The sequence below is a fragment of the Grosmannia clavigera genome, assembly GCF_000143105.1.
Source record: "Grosmannia clavigera kw1407 unplaced genomic scaffold GCSC_161, whole genome shotgun sequence".
In the NCBI taxonomy this organism is placed as follows: Eukaryota; Fungi; Ascomycota; class Sordariomycetes; order Ophiostomatales; family Ophiostomataceae; genus Leptographium; species Leptographium clavigerum.
This window is the reverse complement of record NW_014040778.1, coordinates 355,619-380,844: the sequence shown is the minus strand read 5'-3', so window position 1 is coordinate 380,844 and position 25,226 is coordinate 355,619. Positions and strand designations below refer to the sequence as shown.

The window sequence follows — 25,226 nt, the reverse complement described above, 5'->3', positions numbered from 1 at the left end:
CGTGACCAACAGTGCCCCCAGGCCTGTTACTCCAATTCTAGACAGGCGTGACACTTTCTCGTACGAAAGCTCTCAAAATCAAGTAAACGACTGCGGTGAATCGACATTCATCAACCAGTCCAGCGGTGGATCGCCTAAAGTTTCGGACTGCCGGCAACTGGCCGCCAACATTGCTGGTGGCGGGACGTGGACCACCGCAGCCGGAGTGACGAGGACGCTCGCAACCTATGGCACGTGTGGCTTTATTGTAAGGCCCGATGAAAGTGAACATGCTTGGTATGCCAAAGTTGGCAACCAGGACATTATCGACTTGATTAATACATCTATCTCCAAATTTTCCTGGAATAATCTGGTTGGAGCGAAAGGAAGAATGAACTGCCAAGCTGTTCCCTCGGGTGGCGATGAGGTTGCATGGGGTATCTACCATACGTGATAGAAAGGGGGCCTGCTTTGTTGATTTATGGATGCCCAGTGAGCATGCATTTATAGTTTTGTCCTGTTACTTCCGAGCTATGCCGTTGTGCATGAAATCCTCTACTAGATAGAGGATACGAAGTACATGTATCTTTTGATTTTGTGCCGCAAGACCTCACTTCCAACTCATTCTATCCTAAGTACGGAGAACTCTGTGCACAACATAAATCCCTTCCTAAGTTAGTCTCTTACTCCTCACAGTGCAATACACCTCTGTACTCGCAAACCTTGCGCCCTAGCTGTACTCCGTACGCTTATACAAACTACGCCGCCTTGTCGCCTGGCATGTGACTTGTTAATGAGGCTTTTATTAAGACTAAATGGTTAAGGTGTAAAGCTAACGTTTTTTGTGTACTTCTTCTGCATAACGTTCCTTTTTACTTTATACTTTTGCGGATACATTTATTACATCGTGTTGACGGCCTCTATCAGAACTAGTGCTATTTACAAGTATTGATGTTGACTATTAGACGCAGAAAGAGACACGACAACGCACCTGCACAGAAATTGTTCCTTTGATTTTCTTCTTGCTAGTTCATGGCACCATTATTGTCCCTCACTTGGTAAAACTACTGTCGAGAAGTCTCGACATCGTATCTGGGTTGTTTCCCACTCATAACAATTCAAAATAATGTAACCTGACCTGCATCTTGTAAGCATCAGGCTATTTACCTCACTCGTCTCGTATGTTTTCTGATAATCCCTTGCTCAGCCCCAGTGCAAAGTGTCCATCCGGCGATAGTAACTAGAATCTGTCTCTCCTTGTTCCCTAGGTGTATCAACCGCAATCAAGCACTTTGGGTGGCTGCATGTATTGTTGGCATTCTTTAACTGCACATCGAACACGTCTTCGATCCTATAGTGAGGGCAATAATCGCAAGAGTGAGTGGTGTGTCCTAAACTATTATCTAAGTCAACACAACCAAAATCACCGCATGGCTGTCTTTTTGTTAAGGCAGTGTTGCGGTCAGGATCAAAAGCCACCATTCAGTCACCAGCGGGATAATGTTCGGGCAACTGAAGGCTTGGGTTGTGTCTGTTCATCCCTTTCACAAACCTTACCCTAGCATAAGGGGGTCCAAAACCGAAAGTAGTTTCGCCAGCCGCGTTTCTCAACTCTGCTATAGCCTCAATCTCGTCCACAAAAAAAAGTATTCCTGTGGCCTCAGCACAGATGCTGCTTCAATTTTCTCCTTGATTTGCATTGCAGCCTGTGGTTCGAACCGAGTGTTAATGAAGTATAGCTTGTATCGGCCCGCTGCTGCCACATATGGAGTACTGGGAGCTACCATTTGGGGACCGTACTCCGTGTCGATGAACTCGGGTACGTAGCCGTGGCGGTACTCCTCTTGGAAGGTTGGCGAGCCCTTTCCTGGAGCGAGTGAGGACAGAATCAGAGATATCATAAGTGTACACAGCATTGCAAATAGTCGAGTGCTTGGAAGTTAGTTAAGGTGACTTGTCTTCTAGTGGTTAGAAGTACAATAAGAAAGTACTTACTCAGATTGTATTAGGTTATATGTAGCTGTTTGAATAGATCGGTGGTAAGACTTTTTGTAAAAGAAATGAAGATAGATTATGTTTGGTTTCTTATTGGCATAACAATAGTCTACGCTTTCTCGGCGGAAAGGATTTGGCCCCGCACTTGCCGTTTTACGCCGTACTTTTCATATCTTAGACATCGTAGAGAGGGGTAACAGATTGATCCGGCGACTGCCTACATTAAGCGGTGAAACGTGTACGGCGCTTCCTATGTACGAAGGTAGCCTCTCCCGTTGGCCCCATGGTCTACTTTGTACCTGCCAATTTGAGAAAACTAAAAGGCGCTTAGTTAAAACCTAGACTGTTTCGAGAAGCTGCTTTAATAACATGGCAGGAACACATGCTTTTTCAGCTCAAAGGAATACACCCGCTTCGACCTTCTAATCATAATTGCTATATAGTACACCCCGTTACCTGGTTTTCGTATTCTTAAATCTGTCTTTTTGTCTTATCAAGAGCACTATAGCCCTTTTTGATTCACAAGTGCCTTTATCGTCCTCATTACTCATATACTGCATCGTTCCGTCCTCCACCCCTAAACATGCCTCCCAACCCATTCCAGCCGTTAGAGGGTCCACCAACTTTTCAAGAGAAATATTTCCACGGCTACATACCTCAGTTTGTTTAAACGAAATTCGGCCCTCAGGTTATACCACCAAACACCCCGTACGTAGCTATGGCCGGCCGGAGACAGCTTTTCTTTATCGACACACGACTTGATGTTACAACGGCCAAGCATATCAAAGACAACGTCGAGGCATTTTGGCTGTTAACGCCGGAATGTTTCTTCAAAATAGATGAGATTGAGGCTACAGCCGAACGGAGAGACTGCCGGACTGATACGCCGGTTTTTGTGTTTGACCCAGTTTTTGCTAGGGCTTTTTTTGCAAGAGGGATAAATGAGCGTAACCCGACCATTCACTTGCCCGAGTGCGAGATACCTTGCGAATCTATAGTAACATACACGCCTAGCAATGAGTGGTTGGCAGAGAACCCCCCAATTCCTTTATAGATTGTGGAGGGGAATACTAGAACGTTGAAAGATCTAAATTCCAAATCAAAGGGGTTACAAAAGCACAGCCATGTTTGGACTCTCCGGCCGTCGTAAAATATAAGTCTTATTATAAAGGCATATTTCATCTTTATCCTTCCGCGTCTTACCTATAAGTTACCCGTAAGTTTATGATTTAGTTTTAGTACAGGAAATAATACTCAGCTTGTGTGGTGTAAGTTCATTAGGGGAAATGTGGCAGAAAGCTGTGCTTGCACATTACAGTATCATGTAAGCGGGCATAGATGATTGGGATTCTCTTGACTAGGTCACATAATTTGCGTTCAAACATATAAAAACTTTCCAAGTTTTTTGTACAAATCTTTCTCCTCCGCTTGCCTCTCTATCTCCTCCTACTCCGCCTTCTTGGACATCTTGGTCCGCAGCTTCATCAGACCGTAGACCAACGAGTACGAACTCAAGACAAAAATCACCAGGATGCCTGCGTCCCGCCAGCCGTTGCCGTACTTGTCGATGTTGACGGTGTAGAGGTAGTCCGTTCCCGAGCGATACTGGCACACGCGGCAAAGCGAAGTGTCCTCGGGGTTCTCCAGGTTGTTGATCCGCCCGTAGGTCTGGAGGTAGATGCCCAAGTACTCGCCGCAGGTCTGGCCGTCGGGTGGGTTAAAGTAGGCAAACTCGTCCTTCCGGCAGCGCACCTTGGAGTCCCAGGAGTCAAAGACGAGGAGACCGCTCATCAGGTAGTTGAACGGGTTCAGGTAGTACATCCAGTAGCGCCAGAACGGCTGGATCTCCGAATACGGCACCAGGACGCCGCAAAAGGCCAGCAGGATCCCAATCACAAACGGGTTCATCAGGTGGGCAAACACGGCATTGGGCGCATAGGCTGCCACGAACTGGCCGATGCCCGTGTACAGAAACTCGTACAGCAGCACCATGAAGTAGGTCGAACCGGCGCGGCTGGTTGCGTGCGGAAAACCGACGGTGTAGTACCAGCAGAAGAAGTAGATGATCGAGCAGACGACCAGGTACGGCAGCTCCGACACGATCAGCGCTGTCACGAACGCGATCCACGAGTACATCTTGGCTTTTTTCTCGCGCGTCTCAAAGATATCCCGCCGCTCGATGAAGAGCGGCTGCAGCTGGTTGATCACGCCCGGCGCCACGAACACGAAGCTGAACACGGCAAACAGCCGCAGCTGCAGGTCCAGCACGGACGAGCCGATCTTCCAGAAAGAAAAGCCCGTAAACAGGCTGGTTAGGATGTGGAGGTAGATCTTGTTGTTAATGTAATCCGTGTTGCGGTAGAGAGCACGATTCATCCGCGTCGATGCCACACAGATCTGCTCCCAGAGCGGCGCAGCGAACTCGCTGTCGTCCGTGTTAAGCGACGGCGGTGCCGGTGCGGTCGAGTCGTATGTGGCGTCCGTGGCGTTTGTTAGTGTGCGGTGAAGCTGGAGATTGCCGTTGGTGCCTTCCTGGCTGCGTGTCTGCGTCAGCGCAAGACGCGGCTTTGCTCGTGCCTCGACCACCATACGGTCTAGCTCGGCGTCCATGGCCGCTTTTTCGGGCGAGTCCAACCAGATCTGGTGCCAGTCCTTATTTTGTGACAGGCGACCAGAGACGACGTCGATCATGTGCTCGGCTGGATTCACGCCAGAAGGACAAGGCGCGCCATAACGGGCAAAGTACTCGCGGACTGTTTGCGTGCTCGAGTCCTCCACGTGGCCGGACGAGTCGGCCGGTGCTGCATGCGCAAGGCCGTTGATATCGGAGCGAACGCCGATATCCCCGAAATAGACCATCTTGCCGCCCATTGTCAGCAGCAAGAGGGTGTCGAACTGGGCAAACAGCTGTGCCGACGGCTGGTGAATGGTGACGAGGACGGCCTGGCCAGCATCAGCGAGCTTGCGCAGAAAGCGGACGGTATTAAAGGCAGACTGTCCGTCGAGACCGGTGGTCGGCTCATCTAGGAAGATCAACAGGCTCGGCTTGGCCACAAGCTCGACGCCGATCGTCACGCGCTTGCGCTGTTCGACCGACAAGCCGTTGCCGATTCGGCCAATCAGCGTATCGGCAAGGTCGTTGAGCTCCAGCAGGTTGATGATCGTGTCGACATACGCCAGCTTTTCGGCACGCGGCGTGTGGCGGTCTTGTCGCAGAAGGGCCGAAAACTCGAGGGCCTCCCGCACAGTGGCTAGGGCTTCGTGGACATCCAGCTGCTCGCAGTATCCCGTCGATCGCTGAAACGATACGGGCAGTTCGCGGCCATCGACCAGAACACTGCCCTTGATAACGCCCTCAGTCTTGCGCTGCGCCAACACATCCAGCAGCGTTGTCTTTCCGGCGCCTGAGGAGCCCATCAGTGCCCCTAGCATGCCGGGACGCACCCAGCCCTGCACATTATCGAGCAGCTTGAGGTCACGGCCGCCCGCCTGCACGGTGTAGTGGAGGTGCTTCCACGTAAAGACGGCCGTATTCTTCATCAGGGCCGGCGTCGAGCTGTCGGAAGCGTTGTTGTCTGCGTTGGAAAGCTCCTTCTTCTCACTGCCCATTCCGGCTACGTCGTCGGTGCCAAGGCCGTCCTCTACGTTCGGAAGCTTGACCTTGTTTGCCTTTTCGCGGGGAATCAGCAGCGCCGGGCCGCTTTCCGAAGCCGCACGCCAGTTGGCCGTAGCCACAATGGTGACAAAGACGAACAGAGACCACCAGCCCCACAGGACACCAAAGTTGCGCCAGACATGGCCGTGGCTGTAGGAGAGCGCGCTCAGATAGGAGTTGCCCTCAACGATGGTGGAAAATAGCGTGGCACCAGGCACGCCGGCACACGACTGGTATGGTGCAGAGGCGTTCTCGTAGCCAGGGCCGCGGGGGATCAGGTTGATGCCACTGCAGGCGATGACGGCCCCGGAAAGCTCGTTAGACAGCAGAGCATCAAAGGCGTAGGACATAGGTGAGATCCAGTAGATCCACACAAACCAAGGATGCATCTTGGGCTTGAAGATCATGTAGCCAGAGTAGGTCAGAAAGGCAATCATCAGGATGCCCATAATCTTGCTAGCGGCATCGAACGTCCGGCAAAGGGCACCGACGGCACGACAGAGAGCTGTGATGGTCATGCTGATGGTGAACAGAAGGATCCAAAACGTAAAGAACGCCGCAGGCGTCTCCTTAAGGCCGACCATAAAGTAGAGCACAAGCGAAAAGTAGGAGACAATAAACAACGTCATAGGAACATCGGCAGAGATCTGGGCGATGCAAAAGGCGGCAGGATTAAAGAGGGCAGCGTGTCGCTGTTCCATCATGATGGGCCGACCCTCAAACGAGTTCATAACCTCGGGCATAGCGAGCATGGTGAAGAAGACGAGCGAGAAGAAGAGCGCGCCACCCTTGAGAAAGAGTCCGAGCGAGTCGTCGGCGGCATTGTAAAAGAGCGAGCCGACAATCAGCACCATGACGAGACAGACACACTGGCGGGCAATCAGCGTCGGCTTGTCGCCCCAGAGAACCTGGTACTGGCGGATGACGCAGGCGCGGACCTGCGAGGCGAAGCCGACGGTGAGCGGGCTATGACGGCCAAGCAGGCCGATGAAGCGGTTGTCGCGCAGAGCAACGACACGGGCCTGGAAACGCTCGGTGGCCACACGAGCGGCATCGCTGTCGGGATAGACATACTCGAGCTCCATGCGATGGCACAGTTCCGACTTTTCGTACGCGGTGCGCAGCTGAGCAGTAGTGCGTGGAAACGTGGCCTCACAGCCATGGCGGATGATGCGTTCGGTCGAAACGGTGACACCGGTAAGAAAGTCAGCAACGTTGGCGCCAGGACGACAGACAAAGCCCTGGTCTTCGAGGAACGGACGGGCCTCCACGGTCGGTCCGTAGTAGACTTGCTGGCCACGGTCGAGCACAAGCACCTTGTCGAATAGGTTGTAGATGCCGTTGCCGGCTTGGTAGAGAGTCATGACACTCGTGAGGCCAAGCACGTCGGTCATGGCGCGAACGGCCTTGATAAACTCGAGGGCACTGCCAGTCAGCAGCTAGGTCAAGCCAAGGGGGTGTGGGTGTTTCTGCTTACGTATTCGCGTCCAGTCCTCGTGTGCAGTTGTCCCACAGGTAGACAGAGCCCTGTGTGGCCATAGCCTCGGCAATCGACACGCGCTTTCGCTCGCCGCCCGAGACACCACGAACAAACGCGTCGCCGACTTTGGTGCCGACTGTGTGTTCGATGTGCAGGCTGGCGAGCAGGAAATTGCGCAGTTGCGTGCGCACTTCCTCGATCGAGTCAGCCCCCACGGGCGCGTGGAAGGGTACCTTGAGCCGCGTGGCAAAGTCGAGCGTCTGCTTGACGGTCAGAGTCGGGTAGTGCAGCTCTTCCTCTGTGCTCATGACGATCTGGCCGCGGTAGCGCTTGGCCTCGATGGCCGTCATGCTGCCGTAGCGAACGTCGCCCTCGACCGAGTCGAAGCCCCGCCGCCGGTTGGCCAGGATGTTGAGCAGCGTCGTGCAGCCGGCACCGGGGCGGCCCAGCACCAGCAGCATCTCGCCTGGTCGCACGCAGCCGTGCGAATGGTCGACGAGCGTCTTGAGTGGCGGCTTGCGGTGGGCGTCGCGAAGCGTACGTATCAGGTTCAGCTGCGATACCACGTTCTCGTGCAGTGCCGCCTCCGAACTGACGGCCTTGACCGTCACATCCCGCCAGGTCATGCCCAGCTCGCCAGCTGGCAGGCCCGACTGCTCATCGCGAGCACGTAGAGCCTCAAGTGTCGCCCGGATCTGGAGGTCCTCCGCCTCGAGTGCGACGACGTGGTGTGGCTTCTCGGCCGCCGCCGTACTGTATTCGGTCGGCTGCGATGATTCTGATGGTGGATTCAAGGAATGAGGCACCGGAGCTGCTTGTTGCTCGGATTCGTCATCGACATCCTGCAAAGCACCCGGACTCGGACTTGCTGCGTCAGCTGTCATTCTTGGAAGCAACGAGAAACGCGTGCAAGCTGCTGAGCAACGTTCAAAAGGCAAAACAGAAGCAATGCCAAGACGGTGGAAGCCGACCTACCAACATATTGCAGCGCTGTTGTTATATAGCACACGCATGCAACAACGTGATTCGAATGTCTGACAGAACACCAGTCGGAAACATTCCGCTATCTGTCAGCCAACATAGCGAGCAATAATCACGGGAATAGACAGAGAAGGCAGCCTGATTGCCAGGAAACGTTCCGAGGCGGTCCATCAGACGTTTTCAATGGCCGGCATGTGACAGTCGTAGTCTGGGGGTAGGAAAGGGAATGGAGGTAAATCGACAGAATCACGCATTCTCACAAACAACGTGGACGCTTGTTTGCTAGCTTCCCTAGCTTCAGTGGGGCCAACGCGGCTTTTGTTCGGATGCAAGCCGAAGTCCGTTGCTTGTCAACGGCGAATAGCAGTGCCTGCCAGCAGGTTGACAGCAGATTGACAGCAGATCGCCCGGCTCCTAATTTGCTTGTGATTTCATACGATTTGGGCAGCACGGCAGACTCTGATTGGCGGCCAAAGTTGGCAGAATCAGAGCCTGCTGAGCAAGCTAGGCCGAAATGGGTAGAGTGCGGCGCTTTGCACCGTGTGATAATTAACTATTTATACTGTGTGCGGAAAAGGGCGCTATTTAGTAGGGAATTTCATGCACGTCAGCAACCTGACCACAACTGTTGTCCAATTATCCTTGACAACGAATCTGATAGGCAACCATAAGCCGTCCTTGTCTAATTAGGCCTCTGCTCCGTAACATGCCTTTTCGAAGCCTAAAGCCTAAAGATAAAGCAGCTCGACGTGAGACTGGGAAGGCGACCGAAGCATATATTCAGTCGAATAGCCCTTGTTGAAAAGTTAACTACCTCTGCTGTATGTGCACATTATCCTCCCGTGTTACCTAAACCCATCCCCTCTGTCAATCTAGATGCCAATGGACTTCCTTTCAGAAGCATGTGAAGACGTTGAGGTTTGGGAGGTTGTGGTTTGTATCTTGCTCTTAGCCCCAGCTTTTGAGAGCTGGGGACTTTTGAGTTTTGCAGAGCCGCCTCTCAACATCCTAGTCGTTGCCATGTTCTTTACCGCGCTTGAGGTACGAAGTTTAGGGAACCGCATATTCGAAAAAAAAATCTTTAAACTCTTGTACTTGACGCTCTACTACCCATACCCGATGCCCGGCGCCAATATTATGGCCGTGGTGTACTTCCTCGTCAGAGGCCACGGCTCTACATCTATGGCCGCGCCTCTGTTTCTACGCATATTCTGGCTGATCTTCTGGCTGGCAACTGCTGTGCTGATGTTGATGGATGTTCCCTGCTTCACCGTGACCCTCAGCTTTGCCATCTCGGTCCCGTTCTTATTCACCAAAGCCTACTTCTTCATCCACCCCGGCTTCTGGCTCGGCTGGCTCGTCTTCACAGTCTGCATGATTTTAGTCTTTCCCTTCCAAGGAGCGCCTTGTATTTGGCACCCCATTGGCCTATCGCTCGTGCTCTCGCTGGCGTGGCTGGTTGTTCCTCCGGCATCCGTGGCACAATTTTGGCTGTCGTCGTCGGCTCCCTGTTCGTGATGCTTGGCCGCTTCCTCTTCAACTACGTCTACCTCATGCCAGATGTGTATCTTTTTCCCTTCAACCTTGTCAGCTTCAGGCTTAGAGTTCCCTGGTCCGGCTCTTCGCACATCAACACCCTAGGCCTTGAGCCCAAGACGTTGTGCACCCAGTGTGAACGGTTCACGTCACGCTCGCGACTAATCATGGCTCTTACTGGCTGCCACTGACACCACTCACGGAGTATCACGACATCTATCCTAAAACTTTTCCCTACCAGAATAAATCTAAGGAGAGTTGCGATCTGTGCTCGCTTATCTGGCCCTCGGTGGACGTGAACCCGTTCGCACCACCTCTGCTCTCTGAGTGGCGAGTCAATGTCTGGCAGGAGCGGCCACTTCTGCGATACGTCTTTATGAAGCTGTACCGCAACGACACGCCGATGGGCCCTCGTCACGTCATATACCGCAGCAAGAATGTCAGAGATGGTAGGGAAACCATTTACTAGAGGCTCCGTCGACCGAAAAGTCCTCGACGGGGTCAAAAGAGCATATGTCCTTGGCCAGCCATTGGCTTAAGCAATGCCAGAATGATCATAGCATGTGTAGACGCGATACGACGTCACCTAGAGAGCTGCCCACCCGTCTGCTTCGTGTTAGCGGACCCAAAGCTGAGCCAATACTCAAGCTCGAGCTGACTGGACAGAGCTGCGAAAAGCCACAGTACCTAGCCTTGAGCCATTGCTGGGGCGGGTACTGGCACATATATCAAACTCCTGCAGGATAACAGCATGGATTGCATCAAAAACGGCATAGACCTAACGAACGTTTCCCAGAATGTGCGCGACGCTATAAAGATCACGCTGGAACTCGAGTTCTCATACATCTGGATTGACTCTCTCTGCATCATCCAGGACTCGAGCGACGACTGGAATGCAGAAGCGGCACGAATTGGCAGCTACTATGCCGGCGCCGAGTGTACGCTCGCCTCGACTGGCTCGGAGTCTGGTGATGGCGGCTGCTTCCATTCGCGGCCCCACTCTCAGAGCCTACGCCCCTGCTGCGTAGCCGTATCGTACAGCGGCATATTTGGCGCTTTCACGGGAGCAAGTCGAGTATGGACGCAGATTCGCCGCGACGAGATGGCCGACTTCCATCGCGGCGTCGATAACGCATCGCTCAACCGGCGAGGGTGGGTGCTGCAGGAACGAATGCTGTCATGTCGAATCCTCCATTTTGGTGCCGACATGATGTATTGGGAGTGCTGCGCACGGTCAGCCTCGGAGCTTTGTCCGGGTGGCTTCGTCTACAAGAAGCATCCCGAGGAGTACTACGGCGACTACTTACCGCGCACCACTATTCCTACCGACGGCTCTGATGGGCATCTATCGAGATCGTCCTCGTCCTCTTCTCTTTGCTCTCTGAGTTCCGCTGCTTCCTCCGTCTCTGATGCCTCATCTAGTCGTCCCTCCAATCCCCTTACGTTCTTCGGACTCTTTTGTTCCCTGTCCTGTGCGCTTGGGAAGGGTCGGGCCTTTGTGGAGCGCTTACTGCTACTGCCTGCTAAAAGCTGGAACCGCACCGCTATACTGCGGCGTCGGGTGGCTCAGCCTGATCTCGTCACCGACTTCGGCCATGAAAAGCCTCTGCAAACCCCCGCTTGGTAGGCCAACCGCGCTTTTATGCGAGAGAGGTTACGGTACTCGAAAAATTCATGGGCAAATGATACGAGGCTTGGCAGGCATCGTACGGCGCTTGATCAGATCCTTGGTCGCGATGTGGAAAATGGTGTCATTAGCCTCCCCTACTGTTAGTATACCGTCGTTGAGCTGTACACCCGTTCCAGTCTCACTTACACAACGGACTTGTTCATCGCCATGAAGGGAATAGTAGACAAGATCCAAAGCACGACCAATGATGATCTTGTAGCCGGTATGTGGAAGGACCACCTCGTCGAGTGTCTGCTCTGGTTTATGGCCAAGGGTCCCAGCCAGCGGATGTTGGAAACTCAAAAAGGAAAATTGCCTGGCGAGATCATTATTGGCCCTCAAATTGCACCAACCTGGTCGTGGCTCTCGGTGGAGGGCTCGGTCACGATCGACCAGCTGCCTACCAACGCGCACAGGAAAGTATTTCTCAAGTCTTTAGCCGTCATATGCTCTGCGACAGTGCAGCCAGTCGTGGTGGACGGACAGCAGCAGAAGCGACACTGGAATGCAGTGGAGGGTGTGCTCGAGATTCAGGCGCCGCTGTTGCGGATCGCACGGCTGACGCACCGTAAAGACTCTAGTTGGCGCATCCATACCGGTGGCTGGGAACGTTCCGGCTTCTTACATCCAGCGCGTTTCGTTCCTGACTTGGCATCTTTTGCCGAATCTAAGCCAGGACCTTTAAACTCAAACGAAAACAAGGATGTTCCAGAGGATCCAAACACAGAGTCGGACTTGTTCTGCGTTTCGCTTCTGATGCTGCGACGCCAAACAGAGATACTGTTCAACATACAGACCTACGAAGTGCAGGGCATTGCTGTGCGGCATCTACACGGCGGACAGGCCGAAGATGTATTTGAACGTGTTGGCTTCTTCTCGACCGATCCTGTGAAGCAGTGGTGGCGTATACGGCACTTTGACATGGCGCCACTCAAACTTGGTCGGAGTATTGTAAGCCGCAGTCCTAAAGAGTTGGTTGTGGATTTCAAAATACGTGGCCCTAAAGGCTTCGATAGTTTCTTAGCGATCCATAAAAAACTGTATTGGTTCGCAACGTGCTATTTTCTTACATGGCAACGTCTCAAAAATAAAAATTATGGTAAGATATTATTGTTGAATTATGGGCGCCCAGTGAACAAGTGTCTATGGCGGTTGACTATGGCAATTTGCCCGCGGGCAGCCATCACATCCAAATTACCACTACAATCTTCCTGTCGAAGGTCTAGTCTTATGGCTGAGCTGCTTCGGGCCTCTACACGTGACATAACAGCCACCCGAACTCAAAAGAAAACTTGCGTCTTTGTGACGCAAACGGACGCAAACGGTAAAAATGGGTCCTGCCCCGATATACAAGGCTATGACACCCCGCATCTCCCGACATAAAGTGCAGCAGCCACAGTCGGGACTCAGGACGTCTGTTTGTTGAGGCAAATATAAAAGAAGGGTAAAAGGTCCATTTCTCGTCATGGGACGCCGACGTACAAGGGCACAGACTCGTCTAGCAACGGCCGCAACGGTGCAAAACGCCTCACCCAAGCCGACGCCAAAGACAAAACTTGGCGCTGTATCTGTGGTCGATCTACTGCCAGTGAAGAGAATTCGGCAGACGGATACACGACAGGCGGAAGTTGGCCCAGAGCAACGTCCCAGCGAGCCTGAGCTAGAGCTAGCACAGTTGACCCGACAGAACCTGGCCCGATTCAACAGGATGAAGAGAAAGGCAGTTGATAGCGAAGACGAAACCACGGACTCGCCGACCACAACGGACACCACGACAGTCTCGACGACGGCGTCTGCATTTGCTATGAAGGCGTTCAGAAATGGCATTAGAGTTCACACCAGCACAAAGCCTCCAACAAATCTAGCGGAGATCGAGAAGCGTTTCAAGAAGCCTCGTAAAAGTGTTTCGCCCACCGAGTCGGAGCACCGGCTGTTTACAAGATGTGTTGAAGATGCCGACAACGAAGCAACCATGGTCTTTGAGGTAGGACATCAGCTGCTGAAGAAGCACGAGGATTCCGGGTACAAAAGGTCGTTCGGCCCATCTTTCAAGGGCTTGCCCAAGAATGCCGGCTTCAATAACGGCCTCTCTGCCCCGCAACCAGATTTTGTCGAGGGGCTCCGCATGGAAGAATATGATCCGTTCCCGGTGGACGAATATATCAACGGGGCCGTCCTTTGCAACTTCTCACCCCGTTCCGTCACGCTTCCACACCTGGCCGGAGAGTGGAAGGGCCCCTCTGGAAACATGAGAAAGGCAGAGCTCCAAAGCGCCTATGATGGAGCTGCCATGGTCTACGCGAGAAACCAGGCCCTATCCTACCTAGAACAGCCTGATCGCCCAGGCTACGCCGTGGTGACTACCTTCACCACAGACGGCACGAGTCTCAACCTTTATGCACACTACACTTCATGCGCCAACGATGACACAACCCAATACCACCAGTATCGTTTTGCGTCGGCAAACCTCACCACCTATCAGGGGTACAAGAATGCACAGAGGGGCATCAGGAACGAGCAGGACCACGCGAAGGCCCAGTCGTACGCCCTCAGAGACCAGCTTCAGGCGCATTGGAAGAAGCGTTGTGCTGCTCTCAAAAACGCCATCAAGGATACTCCCAACAACAAGCTTGCGCAGTCGCTTGTAAGTAAGCCGCAGTTGTCAGGACGACGAATGTCTCCTCGCCTGTTGGTCCGCGAGCAAGGTAGATCGCCAAACAATGCTAAGAAGGATAAATCATCACGCCGGAAGCGTAAAGCCGGAGCGGATCCTTAAAGGCGTTGTGTTGTGATGGAAATCTTGCGGCCGTCTATTTCGGACGCCTTCTTGTTGCCTATAGGCTGATTCTAAATGGTAGTGGATAGGAATACTAGGAAGTTCCTGTATTTAAATTCAGTCGTTCCAGATATATTTTGTTTTCTCCTTCCTTACAATATCTATCTTGTTAACTTCCGCCCAATTTCGAGATCTGTTTATACGCCCCTTTGGTCCTTCCAGCGTCATATCTGGACGATGGTACGGCACGATCGTCCGAACCCAACTACAGCAGGCTAGCAATTAGGCAGCCAATTTTAAATATCTGGTTGGCCGTTTTCCTCATGTCCGGGAAATCGATCACTTGGTCTTTCCCTTTTAGTCTATCTGAGACAAGTACGCAAGCCCTACACTATGACCGTCTCCTGGTACGCGGGCATTGGATTTAGTAAGCATCCTTGGAACTTGGGGTCGTCATCTCGGATGTATCCGATCCGTCTGTATGTGTTTCGTTGTCTGCCTTCCTGTTGAAGAACAAGGCCAAGTGCCTCCCCGGTGTAACCTCGCAGCAGGATGCAACAGAGAAGCTGATCTCCACCAATAAGCTTTGTCGCTTTCGGCATGTCAAATCTTGCGTAGCCAATGGCTTTACCATCTGCTCCCACCAGGTTTGCCCCTCGTTCAGATCTCGAGACATTGTAATGCCCCATGACCACGGGGCCATTTAGCCGGAGCCGTGCACTGGAAATCTGTCCAAAGCTGCCGTTCTCCTCATATGATACGCTTACGACCTGGCTAACGGCCTCTCGCTCCGGACTAACAATGAAGTCAATCTCGCCTGAATGACGTGCCCATGTCCACGACGGCAGCGTATCACATATGATCCGGCTTCGCTCTATTGCCGATGCCGTCGAAAGCTCGATGTCGCATAACCACCACATCATGCCCCTCACCAAGTCCTCCCGCCACATCCCGGCGAGATATGTGTACCCTCTTTGCTGCTGGACTGTCTTTGCCACGCCGGCGATCGCTGCCAATTTGTCCGACTGGAAAGTGAGGTTCCATCTCGTGTAATCCATCACAGTATAGTACCATTGGTCCATGTGCAGACACCGCTCAACGTCCTTGACATCTGGCATGAACCTGGACAGTGCAGATCGGTACTCTTCGAGCATTTCGGCATCGGTCGGGGAATACAGGCCAAGTGTTCTCTTGTAATTACCAAGTGGCACCAGGCCAACTTCTTCCTGAAAATTCACTGCGTCGTCGTGATACTTTCCGTCCTGGCGATGGGAAGAGCTGAGGCACTCCCAGTACAGCTGCTGTGCGCCGTAATGAATGATCCGAGGGGACAGAGTCCGCTCTTGGAGAACCCATCCCCTCGTGTCGAGAGGTGTCCTCTCAACGTCCTCGATCCTGAACGCCGGAGAGCGGAAGTACATGAAGCCCGCGATTGTGCCGTCTCTAGACCAGCGCGGGATCCGACACGGCTGCGGCTCTGGAACCCGGGGGACGAAGCAGCCGACAGAGCCGTTGGCAGCGGCCCTGGCGGCTATATTGATGTAGCCGCCCCTGTAGATGTCTCCCATGACGGCGGACTGCACTTCCCAGTCCTCCCTAGAGTCCTGGACGATGCAGAGCGAGTCGATCCAGAGAAGGCGGAGACCCAACTCCCGCACAATAACGACGGCATCGCGAAACGTTTTCGGCAACGAGGCTATGGGAATGCCCGCGATTCGTTCATCCAGCGTACCGGATGTAGTAGACAGAGGTAATGCTCCACCCCAACAGTGGCTCAGAGTTGCATAGCGCTGGTCGTGGAGCTTTTGGCCGCTGGTTAGAACAAGTCTTGGCTCCTGTGATCCATCTGTCGGTCCGACATCGATGACCCGCTTGGGAAGAGGAGCATCGGGGCGCGGACTTGCACAGAGAGGGTGGGTATTCACGCAGTCTACCAGCCAGCCGCGGACGACCTCAAAGTCTTCTGCAGAGTTGCCAGCAGATGTCGGTAACGGCCTGCCACAGATTGCAGGCGGTTGTTCGGCCTCGCCTTGATGGGTCAATCTTCGTCTGTGGTTGAAATATTACTGGCTACAGAACAGACTTACTAGAATCTGCGAACAGGTCGAGGTATCCTAACGGATTTTCTAATTTCTGGTAGCAACCAGGCGGGAGGCCGTAGGAGGAGATAGGTGGACCATCTGAATCGGTAGGACCACCAGACTCATTGAAGCTTAGGATAATGCGATCTAACGAGACATCTCGGGCTCGTAGCCAAAGTTGGCATCCGGGGTATTCAGCCGACAGCAGTGAGAGATCCAAGTATTTCTGCCCTTGAAAGCCCTGCTCCAGCGACATGCAGAGAAACCGGCACAGCTGGCATCCGTTTTCGGCAGATATCCTCAGTGCAAGAAATGTCGGCTGATGCGGGGTGCTTTTCAGGAGCATTTGAGAGATCTGGATAGACTTGCATTTCGCACATAGATGATCCTGCACATGGGGGGTAGATGGGTTACCTAGAGACATTTTAGTTGCAGAAGTTTGAAAAGTTATAAAGTGAAGCTCATTGAAATGTTTGTAAACCCCTACAAATTGGGTTGTAGAACGATGCGAAAGCCATTCTCTCTTGGAATCTCCACTAATAACCGGCGCCGTCGAATTACAAGTCCGCAAAAATCGTCAAAGTTGACTCACAGTGTCGCCTGCATAATCCTGTATTATTTTCACACGGTATAAGGTGATACTTATCGTGGATTGGTAAGGACTTATCCGAAACGCATGTCATTAATACTTATGGGTCTTGCCGCTTAGGTCTGTGCACTCCACGTAAAAACGCGCATACGCGGTACAGCTAAGGGATCGCGAACGCGTAAAGAAGTTCTTCGCTTTGACGCGTTATTTCCCGTATTTCCATGTACCCCTTGAAATTCTAATTTGCTCCTCCTTCCCACCTTCTCACCGCTGAACATCCGCTCCTTCTTTGTGCACTATTGTCGCTTCTTTCCATTTACCAGCATTCACCACCGGTGCTTCCTTCCCACAGTACATTGCCTGTTCATTACTGCACCCCATTCCTTCCCTCTACATAATGACAGTGACGTCTCTGGTCAAGCGGAGCCGAGTATCCGCCATTGATGGTAAGAAGACGTCAATTTGTTTTCGAGCGCCTTTTTCTAACTTGTCAAGATTCCGACATCCCTCTGAAACGAGTACGGCGGCAGACACGCAGTTTCGTGGTTATCAACGACGAGAACCAAGACCCGAAAAATGTATCCTTCGAAGCTGCCCTGTCGGCAGACGTCTCTCTGGCCTGCCAGACGTCCCCAAGAAAGCCGAAGAAGACAGATGCGGAATCGTCGTCAAAGTCGCCAGAAAAGTCACCGGCAAGGTCAGCTGTGCCGCTTACTCCTTCAACGCCTCGTTTCCGCGATGGATTGGCCAGCAGAATTTCGTCGGTGGCCATCAGCTCGCCAGCCACGCCAACCACGCCAGTCACACCACGACATCGGGTCATGTCGGTTGGCCGACTCTCACGACGCATGACCCCGCGTGGGGTTCCCGGAACACCGATGACGCCGGCTGCAGCTCAGACGGTCTATCACAAGGCGCGGCAGCTCTTCTCCCGCAGCTCGGGGACGGGGGCGCTGATCGGCCGTGACGAGGAGCGGACGCGCCTGTGCGACTTTCTCGAGGAGCATTGTGCAGCTGAAACAGACAAGAAGACGAGCAACGGTAGCTGCCTCTATGTCAGTGGGCCGCCAGGGACGGGCAAGAGCGCGATGGTGACGGAGATGACAGACAAGGTGTGCGCAGAGACTGCAGGTGTGCGCAAGGCCTACGTCAACTGCATGAGCATCCGATCATCTGGCGACCTGTACAACACTCTCTTGCGACTGCTATCGAGCGAGGACGGGACAGCCGACGAGTCGGGTACAGCCGACACGACAGAGGCAGATGCCATCAACACGCTGCAGGCCATGTTTCTCCCGAAGAAGGGCAAGAAGGCAGCTAGCACAGCTGTCGGGGCTGACACTTTCCTGGTGGTCCTCGACGAGATCGACCACATTGTCACACTGGACCTCGAGAGCCTGTACCGCGTGATCGAGTGGTCGATGCTCAAGACGTCTCGGCTGGTGTTGGTGGGCATCGCCAACGCGCTGGACTTGACGGACCGCTTCCTTCCTCGACTCAAATCACGCAACCTGCAGCCGGAGCTGTTGCCGTTTTTGCCGTACACGGCAGCGCAGATCAAAAACATAATTGTGACGCGTCTGCGCAGCACCTTGCCATCCGACTCGGCAGCGACAGCCGACTTTCTCCCGTTCTTCCATCCGGCGGCTGTGGAGCTGTGCTCACGCAAGGTGGCAAGTCAGACCGGCGACTTGCGCAAGGCCTTTGAAATTCTGCGCCGGGCACTGGGCCTCGCGGAAGCAGAGGCCAAAGAGAAGTGTCTGAACGAGGCACGGGAGGCTGCCGGACTCACGATGACGCCAACCAAGAAGCGGCCACTGGGCGAGAACGTGAACCTGGCTTCTTCGTTGTCTCCGTTCAAGCGAGCAGCCAGTGGGATGGCGACCCCATCAACATCGACGTGGCTCACATGGGCAAAGGGCCTCACGGTGGAGACGGCGCCACGAGTGTCGATTGGTCACCTCAACAAGGTGACATCGGCAGCATTCGGAAACGGAGCACAGCAGCGACTACGCGGACTCAACCTGCAGCAAAAGGCAGCACTATGTGCCCTGTCGGCGCTGGAAAAGTGGAACCGGGAAACACATGCACAGAAGCTGCAGGCGACGCCATCGGCCAAGCTGTCGAAGCTGATCCATGCGCCGAAGGCTGGACCCAAGGCAGCAACGAAATCGGTGCGAGGCGGGGCAAGTGCAGCACCGACGATCAAGATGCTGTTCGACACGTACTGCAAGATGTGCAAATGCGATGCAGTGTTACACCCGCTGTCGAGTTCTGAGTTCCGGGAGGTGGTGGGCAGCCTGGAAACATTGTCGCTTGTGACGGCGGTAGACGGACGGACAGGATCATTTGCAGTGCTGCAGACGACGCCTCGAGGACGGCGCAGCACGAAAGGCGCGGCGATGACAGGAGTAGCGGGTGATGAGAAGCAGGTGGCAAGCTGTGTGGGCGAGAAGGAGCTGCAGCAGGCGCTGGAGGGACCGGGAGCGGATATTTTGCTGAACATACTCAGCGGCGAGGCATTGGACTAGGTCTTTATTATGGTTGTTGCTTCTGTCTTACATCAGCATATTGGCAGCATTGGGTATGGAGACAAAAAGGCATTGGGAAGGGCGTTTATTCTACTGGTGGAGGAGTCTTAATTTTACGACTACAGGAGCAGCATGTCGCTAGTTGGTATTTACGAGTTGTGTACGAAGCACAAAAGGCACAGAATAGAAAAGAAGGGATTAACGAGCAAGATGACAGACGGACGGACACCAAACAGTAGCGTCATCGAGCCAGGTCTAGGCCAAAGGCCAAAATGGGAGAGGCGGGAAGCGCTGTAGGAAAAGCTGTGGTGGTTGAGGATTCCCCGCCGCCGGAGTGGGGGGTATGGGCTACTTTCTGCGGCTCATCAGGCCGCTAATACGTCGTAGCTTATGGCAATAAGGGGGAAGGGAAGGTCCAAGCAAAAGGGCTGGTTCCCTCCTTCCTGTCTTTTTTTTTCTGCATTACGACAACAGTTTCAGTCCAGCGGCACAGCAGCTCCACATTGATCGTTCCCCACGAGCATACGCAAGCAAGCGAAAAACGAGACGAGACGACAGCGGCAGCGGCATCGGAAGCAGCACGACGCGACGCATGTGCCGGAGTGACGAGTGCCGATCACACGCGAGCAGATAAGAGCAAGCTGGGCAAGGAGCAGACGGCGACGACAAGCCGGAATTGAAGATTGGAGATTCAATACTCGAGATTCACGATTCAGGGTTCGAGATTGGAGCCTGCACATCGCAATCCGATCGCGAGAGGGAGACGGAGAAGCGGGATTTGTCAGGCCGGCCGTCGGCTGCGTTGTCTGTCTGCCGGTTCCTCTCTCGCGCCCATGACCGACCTGAGCGCGGCGTCGCTGTCGCCGAGACAGCCGTTTACGACAGCGACCTCGAACTCGAACTCGAACTCGAACTCGCCCTCGAACACGACCTCAACCTCGGAACCAAACCCGACCCCCCCCAACTCGACCCCCCTCCCTCCGGCTGCATCGGTGGCGTCGGCTCCGCCGGCCAAGCGGCGGTCTCTGCTCTCACGGCTGGCCTTTCCGCTGCGACCATCGGTTCGAACGGTGGCCGACTTTCACATCCAGGCAGCCGAGCCACATCGCCAATACGTGGCGGGCGATCATGTGCTGGGCGCGGTGGTGGTGACTGTGCTGAAGCCGCTGCGCATCACACACCTGGCCGTGTCGCTGCGCGGACTCGTGCGCGTGTTCAAGGACCCCAGCGCCGCCGCAGCCGCAGCCAGCGCACCCTTTTTCACCTCGGCCTTTCTGTCATCGCCGTCAGCCCCGTCCTCTTCGTCCTCGGTGGCCTCGTCCTTTCTCGGCAACGGCCACGCCGTCCTCTTCCGCGACGAGATCGTGCTCTGTGGCGCCGGCCGGCTGGAGCCTGGCCGCTACGAGTTCGGCTTCGACCTCATCTTCCCGTCCGACGGACTGCCCAGCAGCATTGACGTAAGTCCCTGGTGGCTCTCGCCGCGCGTTTGTGTTCCGCATCCCTGATCTGTTCTTGTTCTGGCCCTGCAGTTCGAGCGCGGCTCCATCGCCTACGTCGTCACGGCCACGCTCACACGGCCGACCCCCGTGGCCCCGACACAGTCGTGCGAGCGCAAAGTCTTCCTCGTCCATCCAGTCGACGTCGGCGCCGTGTCTCGACCGCTGCCGCGCACCATCTCGCTCGAGCCGATCTCGAAGCGGTCCCGCAAGCGCAAGATCGTCGTCACCCAGCAGCAGCGCCAACAGCCGGCCGCCGTGGCTGCGTCTGCCACCCCTCGTCTCGCACCACAGCATCCAACGTCCACGCCCCCCCAGTCGCCGCGCGCCGACACGATCGCCCTGTCCGACCTCGGCTCTGTGCGCGGCAGCAGCAGTCATGGCGGCCGGCTGTCGGCGGAGGCGCCCTCGGTGGCCGCAGCGTCGTCGCGCAGCCCGGCCACTGACGTCCGCAGCGACATCAGCACCGAGAGCGTGGCCAGCGCGGCAACGAGCCCGAGTGCCGGCAGCAGCAGCGGTGCGAACACCGGCACCGTTCGGCTAGCAAACGCGTCGGGCAGCGGCCTGGATGAGCGGACCATCACGGCCACGATCGAGCTGCTCAAAGGCGGGTGTCTGCCAGGTGACGTTGTCAGCGTCAAGGTGTCGGTGCAGCACGTGAAGCGCCTCAAGAGCCTGCACGGCGTGGTGGTGACGCTGTATCGACAGGGACGGATCGACTCGGCGCCACCTGCAGCCATGTTTTCGTCGGCCGAGGGAACTGCTACTGCTGCTGCTGCTGAAGGCAATGGAGACGATAGCGAGCAGCAGCAGCAGCAGGAAACAGAGGCCGATGAGGAGACGTCGAAGCAGAAGAAGAAGCAACAGAAACAGCAGAAACAACAGAAACAACAAAAGCAAAGACAACCGAAACAAAAACAGCAAAGGCAGCAGCAGCAGCAACAACAACAACAACAACAACAACAACAACAACAACAACAACAACAACAGGACCGAGCGGCAGCCCACGATTACTACTACCCCAAGTCCAAGACCGGCCTGGGCGGGCTCTCGCTTACGTCGGCGGGCTCGTGCAGCGTGTTTCGCAAGGACCTGTCGCAGTCGTTCAGCCCGCTGATCATCGACCCACGCACGCTGCAGTCGAGCGTGACGGCGTCGGTGCGCGTGCCCGAAGACGCCTTTGCCACCATCCGGGGCGTGCCGGGCGATATGATCAGCTTCAAGTACCAGCTCGAGGTGATTGTCGACCTGGGCGGCAAGCTGGCCACACTGCTGCAGTCGGGCGGGAGCGGCGGTGACGGGGGGACTGGGACCGGGGGAGGGATTGGGGTAGGGGTCGGGGCCACGGCCCTTGAAGCCACACCCATCACCCTGCCCTTTTGGGGTGCCAGCGGCAGCAGCACGACCAGCAGCAGCCGCCACATGATCGACACGGACCAGCTGCGGCGGCAAAAGGGCGTCATCTACGTCGCCTTTGAGGTGGTCGTCGGCACGACTGACAGTGGCCGACAACGTCGTCGTGGACTCTCGCGAACAGCAGCTACGGCGGAGGAGCAGCAAACAGTCCCGACAGAGCCACCCCCATTCTCACCACAGCCCGGAGGCATCTGGTATCCGGATGACAGCAAGGGTAGCCAGGGTGGCCAGGCTGCCACAGCAAGCAGTTCCGGGCCAACCGCTGCAGGCTATCCTCCGTATGGCCCTCCACCCGATGGCCCAGACGACGATAGCGGAGGCCGACACCTGACGTATTCGCTGCCGCCGCCGCCATCCGCCAGCGTCCCCCAATACGTTCCCACGGCCACGATGCGGACCGCAGACGACGGCCTGACCGAGAAGGAGCGGATTCGACGCGCCGGGCAGCGCCTGCTGCCGAGCCAGCCGGACGATATCCATGTTGAGGCCGGCGGCTCTGCGTCTGGGCCTGCTGCTGCCGTGACGGTCGCCGGTGCCTCGGCTCCGTCGGCGGCCGTGCTGGGCGAAGACCGCTACGACTGCTACAGCTACGAAGGTCCGTCAGCATCGCCCCCGGCACAGCCGTCCGAGGACAAGCAGGAGCTGGAGCGCCAGCGGCTGCTCGCCGAGGCCAGCGCGCCGCCCGAGTTTCCCGAAGACTACGACTTTGCCCGCGAAGGTGGCGGCAGCAGCAGCAGCTGCCGGGACAGCCGGCTGGCCGTGGCGCCACCGCCGTCATCACAAGGCCCGTCCGCACCCATAATAGACGATGACGGCGACGAGGTCCGCTACGGACGCAACTACGCCTACGCGCCCGAAGCAGAGGCACCGGAAACAGCACCATCGACGTCCAGAACAGACACGGGGCCGCCCGGCAACGGCAAGCAGCCGGCAGACGAGCCGTTGCCGCGCTATGAGCGGTGAAGGAGGCACGAGCATCGAGAGGCGATCGGGCCATGTTCGATATTGATTTTCTGCTTTTTTGGCATCAAGGAGCGAGCATAGAAGAATAGCGATACCACTGAAGTAATGCGACAATCCATTCCCAATTGCATTGAGCTGCAGACAAAGGAAACTACAAACGAGAGCAGAAATGAAGAGAGTGTGCTGATAAGGAAAGGTCTATGGAGAAGTGATATGCGCCAGTCGCTGCCGATGAAATGGAAGAACCAAAAACGCAGAGCGGAATCCAGGAAAACAATGTCTATGTGGTATAGATGGGGGCTTGTCTGCAAGATGTGTCGACGTCCGACACGAACAGAAGAACCGGAAGAACAGGAAAAGAGTACAGGAAAACAAGGCCAGGAAAGAGGACGCCCGAGAAGATGCTGCATCTGCCGACGACAGGACAGGGGAAGCAAGAGGTGCCGCTGCTCTACGGCTCCTTTGCCGCGGTGGCGTCCAGAATCTGCCGCTGGCTGGCGCTGCTGCCGATGACCGTCCGGGTCTCACCGTCGACCCGCGGGTCGTAGTCGACGTCGTCGTTGTTGTCGGCGCCCCGGATTGTGGCGGTGCCCGTGGCTGAGCTGGCGGACGAGGTCACGTGCTCGTGCTTGGTCGAATGAATCACCGTCGTCGTCGTCGTCACGACAATGGGCGCCACGGCCACGGTGACCGCTGCCCGCTTGCCGCCCGCGACGTCGTCCACGTCGCCGAGCATGTCGAGCTCCTCGTCGTCCTCCTCTTCGCGCTGGTCGCCGCTGGACGACTCGTCGTCGCCGTCGGCACCACCGTCGTCCCGGCGGAACCGACGGTGAAGCGGCGGTCGAGCACTGCCGTCGTCCTCGTCGTCGGCACTGTCCGACAGAACGTCGTACCGCCCATCGTGATGGTGATGGTGTCCGCCGTCATGCACCGGCTGTTCCTTGATGAAGCCGTCAATGATGTAGTACTGCATCGCGTTCATGATGAGCGGAAACAACATCATGACAAAAACGATCTGCAGCTGCTCGTTGCCCTCGGTCCAGCCCAGAGCCCAGTCGCCGACGCGCGAGATCCACGGGAAGACGAGAAAGATGATTAGCACGCAGATCTTCATGCCGAAGAGCCCGCAAAAGTACAGGATGCTCTGCTTGAACCACCACCACGCGCTCGGCGGGTGCCCGTAATTGCCCGACTGGATCGACTCCCGCGGCTTCCCCAGCGGCGTGTGGGCCACAATGGCCGTTGTCAGCCGCACGAGCCCGATGAGGATCGGAATCCCGATCGTCGTCTGTCCAGTCAGAGTTAGCGGGGGCAGGGGACCGGGAAGGGTAAGAAGAGAATGAAACACTCACGTCGATCGCCAGGTTCAGCAGGTAGAACGAACACGGGTTCGGCAAGTATGGCTCCTCGCCATCGTCCCGTCGAATCAAGCGCAACAGCGCCCCGGACGAGCTCGCCACAACGCCCGGCTCCAGCTTGAAGGAGAAGCGACCCGACGTGAGCAGCGACAGGAAGACGTTGGACATGTGCACCAGCACGGACCCAAACACCTGCTTGGACGCGTCAAAGAACCAGATTTTGAGCGGCCGCTGCGGCCGCTCGCGCCACCGCTTGAACACGAGCGACAGCAGCGCCAGCGAGCCCAGCCCGAGCTGCACAAAGATCGCAAACGGGCCCATCAGCCGGCATTCGCCGTTGGCCACCACCACGTGGCCGTCTGCATGGTCGGCTGCGACGGTGTCGTCCATCGTCTCGTCCACCGAGTCCGGCGGTGGCCGTGGTCGTGGTCGTGACGGTGGTGGTGGTGGTGGTGGCGGTGGAAAGGAGTCCGGCATCGTGGTCGGCACAACGGTCCCGTCGACAGCTGTCGTCATGGTCACGACGACATAGTCGCCGGTGCCATCGTCGTCGGTGGATGGAGCGTTGCCCGGAGCATCCACGCCGATGGTCTGGATCGAGAAGGGCGCATGGGCAGCGGCATCTGATCCGGGAGGAAACGGAAGTGGAGCTGGAGGACGATCCATCACGGCCCTGCCAAAGGCATGAGGACCGAGCAAGTCGGCCATGACGAGCAGGCTG

The 25,226-nt window shown here is 55.7% G+C and overlaps 6 protein-coding genes across 6 annotated transcripts; 3 read left to right on the top strand and 3 right to left on the bottom strand.

Moving 5' to 3' along the window:
- Positions 1 to 3,420: 3,420 nt before the first annotated feature.
- CMQ_8040 (ABC multidrug transporter) lies at positions 3,421 to 7,993 on the bottom strand (the record flags this gene model as incomplete). The annotated part of the gene is made up of 2 exons (XM_014315581.1): positions 3,421 to 7,054; positions 7,107 to 7,993. 2 exons carry the CDS (start codon positions 7,991 to 7,993, stop codon positions 3,421 to 3,423), a joined length of 4,521 nt encoding a protein of 1,506 aa, XP_014171056.1.
- Positions 7,994 to 9,209: 1,216 nt separating this feature from the next.
- Positions 9,210 to 14,071, top strand: CMQ_8083 (heterokaryon incompatibility protein; the record flags this gene model as incomplete). Its single annotated transcript, XM_014315624.1, has 6 exons — positions 9,210 to 9,551; positions 9,868 to 10,065; positions 10,423 to 10,982; positions 11,157 to 11,249; positions 11,433 to 12,246; positions 12,788 to 14,071. The coding sequence occupies 6 exons, from the start codon at positions 9,210 to 9,212 to the stop codon at positions 14,069 to 14,071; spliced, it is 3,291 nt and encodes a 1,096-aa protein (XP_014171099.1).
- A 386-nt stretch (positions 14,072 to 14,457) lies between these two features.
- CMQ_8104 (het domain containing protein) lies at positions 14,458 to 16,498 on the bottom strand (the record flags this gene model as incomplete). The annotated part of the gene is made up of 2 exons (XM_014315645.1): positions 14,458 to 16,100; positions 16,159 to 16,498. The coding sequence occupies 2 exons, from the start codon at positions 16,496 to 16,498 to the stop codon at positions 14,458 to 14,460; spliced, it is 1,983 nt and encodes a 660-aa protein (XP_014171120.1).
- Positions 16,499 to 17,138: 640 nt separating this feature from the next.
- Positions 17,139 to 19,272, top strand: CMQ_8131 (cell division control protein; the record flags this gene model as incomplete). Its single annotated transcript, XM_014315672.1, has 2 exons — positions 17,139 to 17,187; positions 17,237 to 19,272. The coding sequence occupies 2 exons, from the start codon at positions 17,139 to 17,141 to the stop codon at positions 19,270 to 19,272; spliced, it is 2,085 nt and encodes a 694-aa protein (XP_014171147.1).
- Positions 19,273 to 20,105: 833 nt separating this feature from the next.
- Positions 20,106 to 23,147, top strand: CMQ_8128 (pH response protein; the record flags this gene model as incomplete). The annotated part of the gene is made up of 2 exons (XM_014315669.1): positions 20,106 to 20,729; positions 20,802 to 23,147. The coding sequence occupies 2 exons, from the start codon at positions 20,106 to 20,108 to the stop codon at positions 23,145 to 23,147; spliced, it is 2,970 nt and encodes a 989-aa protein (XP_014171144.1).
- Positions 23,148 to 23,598: 451 nt separating this feature from the next.
- CMQ_8197 (fk506-binding protein) lies at positions 23,599 to 25,213 on the bottom strand (the record flags this gene model as incomplete). Its single annotated transcript, XM_014315738.1, has 2 exons — positions 23,599 to 24,435; positions 24,500 to 25,213. The coding sequence occupies 2 exons, from the start codon at positions 25,211 to 25,213 to the stop codon at positions 23,599 to 23,601; spliced, it is 1,551 nt and encodes a 516-aa protein (XP_014171213.1).
- Between the last annotated feature and the right edge of the window lie 13 nt (positions 25,214 to 25,226).